General features: G+C 46.2%; 1 protein-coding gene across 1 annotated transcript; it reads left to right on the forward strand.

Moving 5' to 3' along the window:
• The first annotated feature begins 4,902 nt into the window (after window positions 1-4,902).
• LOC131424401 (protein FAM25C-like) lies at window positions 4,903-7,113 on the forward strand. The gene is made up of 3 exons (XM_058581369.1): window positions 4,903-4,986; window positions 5,586-5,648; window positions 6,947-7,113. The coding sequence occupies exons 1-3, from the start codon at window positions 4,914-4,916 to the stop codon at window positions 7,051-7,053; spliced, it is 243 nt and encodes an 80-aa protein (XP_058437352.1). The 5' UTR covers window positions 4,903-4,913; the 3' UTR covers window positions 7,054-7,113.
• The last annotated feature ends 3,700 nt before the right edge of the window (window positions 7,114-10,813 follow it).

Genomic DNA, 10,813 nt, shown 5'->3' on the forward strand with positions numbered 1-10,813 from the left:
GGATCTTTTCTATCAATTATAACAAAACGATATTTTTAAATTGGCTAATTCACTAGGATTCCTTTTTTTCTTCAATTTTTTTTTATAGTTGTAGATGGATAGAATGCCTTTATTTTATTTTTTTACTTTCATGTGGTGCTGAGGATCAAACCCAGTGCCTCATGCATGCTAGGCAAGTGCTCTGCCACTGAGCTATAGTCCCAGCCCATAGCACTGCTTTTTATGATTCACTTCACCTCAGGACATCTAGAAAGCTTAGATGTTGTGAAATGATGTAGGAACGTTGTGCACAATGAACACAGTTTCCCAAAAATACACAGATGGCTGATCTATGGTTATAATGTAAACCTGTATCCAGATATGGAGACAGTAGCCAAGAGCACTTCCCCTCACACTTCCTCTTTTCCTGCTTCCCCATTCCAGGGACTAAATTCAGGACTACCCCTAGCCCCAAAGTGTGGATTAACAAGGGTCATCTCAGAAGGCAGTTCTTCCTCAAGATTAACAAAAGGATATTGATACAGGGGTCATTTTGTTACTTCTAACACCTTTGGGCATTAGGACTTATCCTTTAATACCCAGCAAGATTAACTAAAATGTACATGTAACAATGGCTAGACAATCTGAACTAAACTAAGATGCACAGAATGCTTCTCTATGCATACTTTCTTCTTTCCCCATCCCCACCCAGTGAACTCTCAACCTACCCTCCAAGACATCAAGTTCAACAACTCCATTCCCCCACATGGCAACCATTGCTATGTAGTAACAACACATACCTAAATGGTATTACTTTAGCTCGATACTTTAGCCATGTCTTGTGAGCTTTTAAACATCTAAAAACACTAGATGTTTCTGACAAGAACTGAAGTTTCCAACTATACATACAATAGCATTGAGGAAACGGCAGCACTTACTCAACAAAGGCTATACTTTGAAGCAACCCCCCCCCTTTTTTTTAAAGGTGAGAATTTGAAAGTTTCTTCTAAACAGTAACATTCTGGCCTAGAACCCTTTCCTTTCTAGTCTTATCAACCCACAAGTCAATATTTGCATCTGTAATGCTGAGAGATAACCTTAACAATTTCACTTCCTAAGTGATTTTAAGAACAGTCTTTTCTATGAATTTAACACAACATGTATTCAGTGTGTTAGTTTACTAACTCTACTCTTTTCCTACACTGGCAACCTCTTTAACATCTAGATAGACTAGATGTAAAGAGAGAGAGAGAGGTGAGCTACAGAGGCGCAGGTGAGCTACAGAGGCGCAGGTAGAGAAGAGGTGGAAAGAACTCCTCAGTTCTGTTCTGGGGAGTTTTCTGAGAGTCCTCTCCTCCTGGGACTATGTGGCTGGCAACAGTGGAGACCCTCCCTCTGGTCCCTCCCCACTCCCTGTTCCTCCTCACTTCCCTAGCTTCTTGCACCTGTGCTGCTGGCCTCACCTGCCTCTGAGGTTTGCAATCTTCCTCTGTCCTCATTATCTACAGCGAAGTGAGGATGTGTGGATGGTGGCCTTCCTTGGCTTCTTCTGGTTGCTCTCTATAGTTGGAAGGAGACATGGGACCCTTTAGAATTTAACCACTGCCATGTTGCCCCAGACCTGGAAGTCTGGCAGGCTTTCTCCCTTTGCTCTGTCCACACACATTGTCACACACACTGCTACTCCTTGCCTGACCCCCTCACTCTGACTGTGACTGGGATCAGCCCAGAGGGAACATCCCAGGAAAGTGGACAGGGGGAGAAATAGTGATTCTCCCAGGTACATCCTTGCTGGGCATGGTTTGCGGGCAGCTTTGTTCTGCTAATAATGGTTGTGTTTCCTGTCTGCTGACCCTTTCTTTTATAGCCATGGCTCCTTTTGGAGGCTGTGAAGGCCTCTCCTCTCCTTGTAGACTCAGGAAAAAAAAACTGCCACTACTGCTGCTCACTGGGTGCTTCACCATTGCTCATTGGTCCCTAAGCCTGTTCCCATCTCCAAGAACAATCCCTTTACTCAAGTGCTCTTTCAGAGGGCCCTCTGATGGCCACCAGGAGCCTGCTTGTCTTATGGATGTATGAAGGTCATTATGCTGGGAATGACTTTCCTTGGAGACTAAAGAGCCAGGAGTCCAGTATCTGGATGAGAAAGGATCCCCTATGGCAGGGAGGGGTCAGTGAGTGCAAAATCTGTGGGCACAGCATACACTATGAGCTCAAATTCATGAAGCAGAAGTAGGAGGAGGCCTAGGCAGAATGGACCATCACAAAACTTTGATGTTTGTGAGAGCTATAGCCCAAACCACATAAGAAAATGTTGTGCTTAGGCAGGAACTGCATTGTATGCCTGTAATTCCAGGGATGTGGTTGGCTCAGTTAGGAGGATTGCAAGTTCAAAACCAGCCTCAGCAATTTAGCAAGACCCTAAGCAATTTAGAAAGTCCCTGTCTCAAATTAAAAAATAGAAGAGGCTATGGATGTGGCTCAGTTGTAAAGCATATTTGGGTTCAATGCATGCTACTTAAAAAAATAATGAAAAAAAAAACCAACCAAACAAATAAACAATCAAACAACTAAAAGTCATGCTTTAGACATTTGGAATAGCCTCACATATTTGAATATTTAAAATAAACATTAAAAAAATTGGTAGTTGCTAAGGGACAAATTGCTCTTAGAAAATTTGACTCTCTGTGACCTGATGATTCAGCCTGTTGTTCCTTTGCCAGACTGAGTTATTGGGGAAATTCCCCTTGAAGAATTAGTCTACTCCTGTCAACACCAGATTCTTCTGTCCAAGAGGAGGTGGACTTGACCTTCTGACTCAGAATATGCTAGCATGGGTGCTTCTTCTTTAGACCTTTCTCTTGGGGCCCTCTTCTAAGATGAGGCAGTGGTGGGTGGGCTCCACCTGAGTTATCTTCACCTTGCTCCAGACACTTGAAATTGTTCTGTTGCAGGAGATGTTTGAGTCAGCCCCTCAGACCAGAATCCATTCCTGGTTAAAAGGGTCTCTAGTGAAGGATCCAGCCTCTAGGGTGCAATATAGGGGCACATGTGTTGGGCTGGGAGCACAGTGGCTGGTTATAGATGGAGATGGGAAACCAAGGGGGACTAGACCCAGGCCAGAGCAGAAGGAACTGGTGTCCACATCCATTCTTGCAAGTTTGGTTTCTTGCCTTTTCTCCATCAGGCATTTGGAACCTGTATCTAGGTAAAGGGCCCTAGAGCGTCCTCATTGAAGTGGTCACCCTGAGGCAGTGTATTAAAGAGGGATAGGGTCTCCTGTGCAGGGGTAGATGGGACAGCAGTATCTGAGAGGGAGGGGAAAGGCAGCTGTTCAAAGAGGCCGCAGTGGGCAGGGCTCCAGGTAGGCTCCTGTGGACAGAGCCCTGCTGAGGGGCTGAGCTCTGAGGAGGGTCTGTCAGGGCTGGTGAGCTCCTGAGAGGGGATCTCTGACAAGCACACTAGCTGGGGCTTGTGGGGTGGGGTCTGGAAGCGGGTGGGTATCACTTCTCAAGGGAGGGGCAGAGAGGACCACTATGGAGGTGAGAGTCACACACAACCTCCAAGGAATCAGAAAAGGGGTTTGATGGGTCCAGGGAGCATCCTCATGTGTCCCTCTGCCCCAGTCCCATCAGCTTCCCTGGCTCCCCGACCTCCACCACCCTTGCCCTGGGTGGCCTCTGGAGCTGTAACAAGGGCAGCATAGGTTCATCTGGACCTGCTTAAGCTCCACAGTCTCCACCTTCATGGTTCTTCCGAGGTCCTTGTGTCATAGGTATCTAAATGGATAACTTGCAAGTGGAGAATTATTGTAATCCTTTTGTTAACGAGGCCTCTTTCAAATTGTTTAAGCCTTGATCCACCTCTGCCCAAGGGAGGTGGCAGTGATACGTGTGGGGCTGTGGCCTCAGGATCCTGAGGTGCTGCTGCCCCCAGCATAGTCTACCCACCCCAGGGAGATTGGCCTTAGCTCTGACCTCTCCCAGTAACTTGTCCTGTGCCATGTGTGATGTGTAAGGGGCCAGTAAAGCTGCTGTCTGTGGAATTCCAGCTAGGTCCACAGAACCTCCTGGGTCTACTCTAGGACCTGGATGTAACCTTATGACCTTGCAGAACCTCCCCTACAGACTGATCCTCAAAATACAGAGAGGACCCAGGATTCTTCCACATGCTGGCTTCCCCAGTACTGGGCGACTCAGGAGCATGAGTGAATGATAGTCAACTGACTGGAAAGTCAAAGCGACTACGTGGCTCAATGCAGTTACCTTCTGTATTTGCAGAGCCCAGGTCCTTAAGAATAGTAGGGCAAGGGTGACCATTATTATTTTTAAAATATTTGTTGTAGTTTGTTGTTGATTGACTTTTGTTTTTATTGGTTTCTATATGGTGCTGAGAATTGAGCTCAGTGCCTCACACATGCTAGGCTAGTTCAGTACCAGTGAGCTACAACCCCAGCCAGCCCACTACTGTCATGTGCCTGACCTCAGGGGATGCCTGAGTCCCCACGTCCCTAGAACTTCCAAAATCCTGACTAGGTTACACTGGGAACCTTGATTAGCAGACTGAGCAGCCTGGGCAGTTTCACCAGCTGCATACCAGGGTCTGAGCTGGTAGGACCTTGTCTCCGAGCGCTCAGGGCCCTGGCTCAGCTGACTTCTCTTGCTCAGCCTCAGCCCTGATCCCTGTCCTTCTGCTCCACAGGGATCCTAGGACATGGGTGGGGGCACTGTGGGGTGTCTCACTGCAAGAGGTGCTTGACCAGCACTGGCATGCCCCACCCAGCCTCTTCCTCTTGCTGCCCTCTCCAGTGACTCACCTGCCCAGCTTCCTACAGGTCAGGTGAGGGTTTGGTGCTCAGTGAGACATCAGAGGCTTGTATAAAAGCACACTGGTTCAGTCCCCAGCATCCGTCTGTCACTGCCTGCTGTTGCACGATGCTGGGACTCCTGGGGCAAATAGCGGCTGACAACCTGGCCCGTCGCACTGAAAAGGCCACTGAGGAAGCCGGTAAGGACCTAGGGCTTCTTTCCCCCTGTGTGGGGTCAGGGCAGGCTTGACTGGGCCTGTCCCAAGCTGATCCCAGGAATCAGGCCAGGCCTTGAGGCCCGCTGAGGGCCCATTGGGAACCCTGGCCTATCACCCCACCAGGAGAGATGGAGCTATGGGCTGCAGATGCTGGGGAGGGCAGTTGAGGGTGGAGCCCTCAGAGCCTCACTGCCCCAATCCGCCCTCACTACCTGTGGAGCCTAATCCAGCATCCGTGTAGAAGAGAGGCCAGGCCAGATGAGGCTCCTGGGGACAGGTGAGAAACATAGGTGCTGGGTGGGTAGATGGCAGTTTGGATCTTTTTCTCTGAAGACCTGGGAGACCTTCTGTGTCAAACTGCCTGTTCTCAGTCCCTGCCAGACTGAGGAGCATGGAGGGCCCTGTGTCCTCATCGGGCTTCCTCAGCTCCTTTCAGCCACCAGGCCCTTCTGTGCCAGCCTGAAATGGCTGGTGGTGGCATCCTGGAGCTCCATCCTGGGTGTCCAGAGGTGCTGGGAGGGGAAGCAGTCTTGCATGGTGACTTTGTCTCTGAATTTGTCTGAATTGGTCTCCTTTTTCAGTTGATGCTGTGGGGGAAGCGGTGAAGGACGTGGTGGAGCACACCACTGAGGATGGAGAGCAAGGTACTGAGGGCTGGGGTTGGGGGGTGGGGCAGAGGGAAGGAGGGAAGGAAGGAAAGAAAGGAAAGAGCAAAAGAAAGAGAGAAAGTGGGAAGGAGAGAAGGACACAAGGAAGGGCTGGGGAATGTAGCTCAGGGGTAGAGAGCTTGCCAAGCCTGCATGAGGTCTGGGATTTAATTTTCAGCACTCAGCATGAAACCAAAAAAGAACAAGCCCAGCATATAGTGGCTTATGCCTACCATCCCAGCCACTGAGACTGAAGCAAGATGATTGTCAATTTGAGGCTAGCATAGGCAACTTAGGGAGATCCTATCACAACATCAAAGTAAAAGGGGTTGAAGATGTAGCTCAGGTGTAGAACACCCCAGGGTTCAATTCCTATTTCTGTAAGAATAACAAGAACAAAACCCTAAAAGTTGAAGAGGTGGAGGACAGGATGAAGAAAGGAAAGCTAGGTGGGGCCAGTCACTTCTTTGCCCAACAAGGTCACCATCCCAACCCCCCTTTTGCATCCTTTCTGTTGGTGTGCAATTATCTCTGAATGCCATCATCAGTTCAGACTAATCCTTGTGTTAAGGTCCATCCAGATAGTCTTCTCTGTAGAATATTAACACCAGGTCACAAAAGACCATGTGGCAGCACACTGGGACAAAACATTTAAGATATAAAATGATAAGCCAGGTGCAGTGGTGCTCATCTGTATTCCCAGCCACTTGGGAAGCTGAGGCACAAGGATTGTAAATCCAAGGCCAGCCTGGGAAACTTAGTGAGACTGTTTCAAAATAAAACAAACAGGGCTGGGGGTGTAGTTCAGTGGTAGGGCACTTGCCCAGCATGCAGTAAGCCCTGGGTGCAATCCACAGTACCGCATACACACAAAAGCCACAGACGGAGGCAAAATATTTATAATAGAAGTGATAATCTGATCTAACAACCCAATATAAAAAAGAGGAAAAGATACAAATACAAAAATGAAGAATAAATAGCCAGTGTACCCATGAGCGGATACTCAGTCTCATTCAAACTGAACAAAGGCAGTTTGTTTGGCATATAAACTAAATGTGTGTTTTGTGGTACTGAGGACTGAATCCAGGGCCTTGTGCATGCTGGGTCAGCATTCTACCCCTGAGCTTCAACCCCAGCCCCAGGAGAACCAGGTTTGAATTTTTTGTGCCTCTGCCCCATGGGATGTGTCCAGGGTTTGTCCTGTCCCACTGCCAAAGCCCCCTGCCTCTCAAGGTGACATGCTGAGCACAGCAAGGGGTTCACTCTAACCTTTTCTCTCTTTTTCTTCCTGATAGTCCTTGATGAAGCCTTAAAGGATGTCCAAGAGTTGGGAGAGAAAGTGGTGAAGGAAGTCACTGAGAGTGTGACCAACACTGTCACAGATGCTGTCACCACACAATAGAGGGCCTGGGCACACCAGGACAGTGAGCCTGTTGGCTATCCTCTCTGAATCTCAATAAAAAGCCATGTAATGTGCACCCTGAGTTCTTGATTTATTGCTCTTTCAATGGGAACTCTAGGCAAAGTTTTTCTTTGGGTGCTGGATTCAGAACCCAGGGCCTCACACTTTCTGAGCATGCACCCTAGCACTGCAGGGCACCTCCAGTCTCTGAGAAGGTATTTTTAGGCTTTCTTGTAAGTCCACTGTAGAACACACCAGCATGGCAAGCACCTGCTAGATGTCAGGTCATTTTCTAGGATGAGTCAGATGATGCATCTGATGCTTCTGTGGTTTCTCCTGTCAGTAGGCAGCTTCCCTGCCCCTCAACCTGGTACTGGGGATTGAACCCAGTGAAGCTTTGCCACTGAGCTACATCCCCAATCCTTTACATCTTTTATTTTGAGAAAGGTTCTCAAATGCCAGGCTGGACTTAGACTGTGATCCTCCTCTTCCATGAGCCTCATGAGTAGATTTGATGACAGGCATGTGCCACCACTGTGCCTGAGCAGCAAGCTGTTCCATTGTTATCTGTGCTCTCTCCCTCTTCCTTCTTACTGCATCACCTCACTCATGCTAAACCTTTGTTCTACCATGAGCTCCCCTTTCATCCTGGGCTCCACGAAAAGACTGTTTCCCCAGAAACTACAGTTTTCAGATACCTCGATGCTTCAAATTTGTCTTGCATGTTCTTTGGGTCTTGTTCTTGCTGGATTCAAGGAAGATAACAGACCAATCTGATTAAAATATAGGCAGCGCAGACACCCAACTCTGCTCCTTCATGATCTGCAAGAGTCTCCGACAAGCATTCTTGCTGTTTAGTTGTGGAACCAGGTCAAGAAGTCCCTGAGTCCACTGTTGATTGGCCCTAGCAGCTGCTGTTAATCTACAGTTGGGCCTTGTGTCACATCCATTTGTTGATAGCAGTCAGTACTGCACAGTTGACACATGTGTAAGAGCATGGAGCTTGAAGTGTTTCAATACAAAAGAGGAAATGATGTGTAAAAATGGAGCTGGGAGCAGTTTGTTCTTTGGAAGTAGAAGAAAGAGTGCTATGATTCAAGAAGGAATTAGTTGCTTACTATATTTCTGGTCTTTTCTAGAGTGGGCCTCACAAATTTTGGAATGGCCCTGGAATATCCAATATTTCAGCTTCAGAACATCTGCCACTGTCCAGCTAGAGTTGGGCATTGCATCTCAGTTTTTTTCCTGATGACTTTGAACTTCCCCTTTGTAAAACCTAAGCTGAGAGGGCCAAAATTTTTGTGGTGGCAGGGTAAACTGGAACACCTTCTGTGAATGGCGGTCGGTTTTTAGGACTTTCTCTTTCAGGTTTGCATAGGTACCCACAGGGCCCAAAAGGGCACACACAGATTTACTGGAGCATGTTTGTAATAGTGAGAGTTTGTTAGCCTCTAAAATGCTAGTCAGATATCACATGGATGGCCAGTGATGCTGTTTATTAGGTGTGTCACATATAACATGGAGTTTAATTCTACTGTATTATAAATTCCTTAGCTTAAAACAGGGACCCAGGTCCAGATGTCCATCACCTGGGATTCGTCAACAAATATTGTATATGTTTGAAATGGAATACTCCTTGGCTATCAAAAAATGAGGGATAGTGCATATGTATATCTCATGAGTCTGTGTCCAATATCAAGAACTGTTAAAATATATATGTAGAATAAGTTTATTTTTATAAAGCAAAAATAATTGTATAAGGAAAAACTGATAGTATTTTTAGAGCAATATTTTTACTTCCATCTCTCATTTTCTTTTGCTGTCTATGCTGTGCAAAGAGGGGACATGAAATAAACTTCCATCAAACTATGCATGTTATAGAAAGCAATATAAAAATCAAGAGTGATGTCAGCACAAATGTGGAATATGGACTGCTAAAAGTTTTCTCCTTTAGGAAAGTAATGAGAAACGTACTCTGTATGCAGAAGTGTGCAGCAACCAATATCCAGACCAGACTACTGCCCAGGAACCTAACATTGCTGACTTCTTGAAGAGTCTGCTTAAGTATAGCCTTCCATTTCCTTGAAGAACCAGAGGAAATCCTATACACTTGCACTTGGGTATCCAAACGAATTGAAAATAGTATGGGGGCGTGGGGATGAGGCTCAGTGCTAGAGCACTTGACAGGCAGGTGTGAGGCCCTGGGTTTGATCCCCAGTACAACAAAAGTAAAATACCAACAAGGAAAAAACCCTCTGGCATTATGAGAATGGGAGGTGGTCACTTGATGTGATCCCCTCTCCTTTCTCCTACTTTGGAACTTATGGATTGAACTCTTTGACCATCTGTCTTGAAAACACCTGATGTGAAAAGGAAGAAATCATAAACACTGTCTGTAGCTACCTGTGGGTAAAGTTTTAGTATAGCATCTTTTTTTTTTTTTTTTTTTTTTTTTTTTAGTATAGCATCTTCCAGAGGCCTTCATCTTCCTGTTTTGTTATCATGGTTTGATCTCATGTTCTCTAACAATTTTAGGATTAAATTAATCAGTATTTATTGTTCTCATGACAATGCAGTAAGGTGGGACTCGGAGCTAGTTTTCTGTCATCATACCTAAACACCTGAGATAATGAACTTACATAAGGAGGAAAATGTTGCTCTGACTCATGATTTCAGTTCATGGTAACTTGCCCCAGTGCCTTTGGGCCTGTGGCGAGGCAGGACCTCATGGTGAGTGCAGGCAGTGGGGGGAACTGCACTGCAATGCAGCCTGGAGGGAAAGAGCAAAGGGCTGGGGGCCAGTGCTCCCCAGTGACCTACCTCCCTTCCACTAGGCCCCATTGCCTAAATGTCCCACCATGTCCCAAGAATGCCATAGGCTGGGGACCAAGCCTTCACCCTATAGGCCTCTGGGGACATTCATCGTCCTAAATGTAGCACACTCTCAAGTTCAGATTCAGCTCAGTGGAGCTCTAAAGTGCTTTCTTCTTCTGTCCGTGAAGCTTTTTTAATGTTGTTTTATTGTGGTGGATGTATATTTCTCCAAGGCTCACTTCCGAACCTGTGAAAACTCAATAAATAGATAGATAGATAGATAGATAGATACATAGATAGAAAGATAAAGGCTGGGGACAAAGCTCAGTTGCTAGAATGCTTGCCTTGCATGGAAAAGCCCTGGGTTCAGTCCTAGGAGCACTGAACCACCCCCTGTCTCACACAAACACACAGAAAAAACCCCCCACAAACAAACAAATAAACAAACCGAAAACCCCTACAACTATAACACTCTTAGAAGAAATCAGGGAAAACTTTATGATGCTTGATTTGACAATCATCTGACACCAAAAGCACAGGCAACAAATCGAATATAGGTAAACTGCACTGCATCAAATTTAAAAACTTCTTTGCATCAAATAACACAATCATCAAAATGAAAATATAAGCTGAGAAAATATTTGCAAGTTGTATATTTGATAAGAGGTGAACATTCATAATATAAAAAGAGCTCCTACAAGTCCACAATAAAGTAACCCAATTACAAACAAGACAAGTCACTAGGCCTGGTGCTTCATGCCTGTAATCTCAGAGACTCATGAGGCTGAGGTAGGAGGATCCCACTTCTGCAACTTTGCACTGTAATTCCGTCCACCCATCATCCAGCTTTTCTTGCTGCATGCACAAATGTTTTAATTTAAAAAACAAAGCAAGTGACTATGAAACACTTTCCAGTTCTGGGATGATCTGGAGGAAAACAGAGTCC

Source organism: Marmota monax, unplaced genomic scaffold (assembly GCF_021218885.2).
Source record: "Marmota monax isolate L192 unplaced genomic scaffold, Marmota_monax_Labrador192_F-V1.1 WCK01_AAM20220418_F8-fsc00004, whole genome shotgun sequence".
In the NCBI taxonomy this organism is placed as follows: Eukaryota; Metazoa; Chordata; class Mammalia; order Rodentia; family Sciuridae; genus Marmota; species Marmota monax.

Bases quoted from the DNA above. Each gene is read 5' to 3' on its own strand.
- LOC131424401 (XM_058581369.1), top strand. From the start codon at position 4,914: ATGCTGGGACTCCTGGGGCAAATAGCGGCTGACAACCTGGCCCGTCGC. The intron at 4,987-5,585 runs GTAAGGACCTAG...CTCCTTTTTCAG, and splicing joins AAAGGCCACTGAGGAAGCCG to TTGATGCTGTGGGGGAAGCG. The intron at 5,649-6,946 runs GTACTGAGGGCT...TCTTCCTGATAG, and splicing joins CACTGAGGATGGAGAGCAAG to TCCTTGATGAAGCCTTAAAG.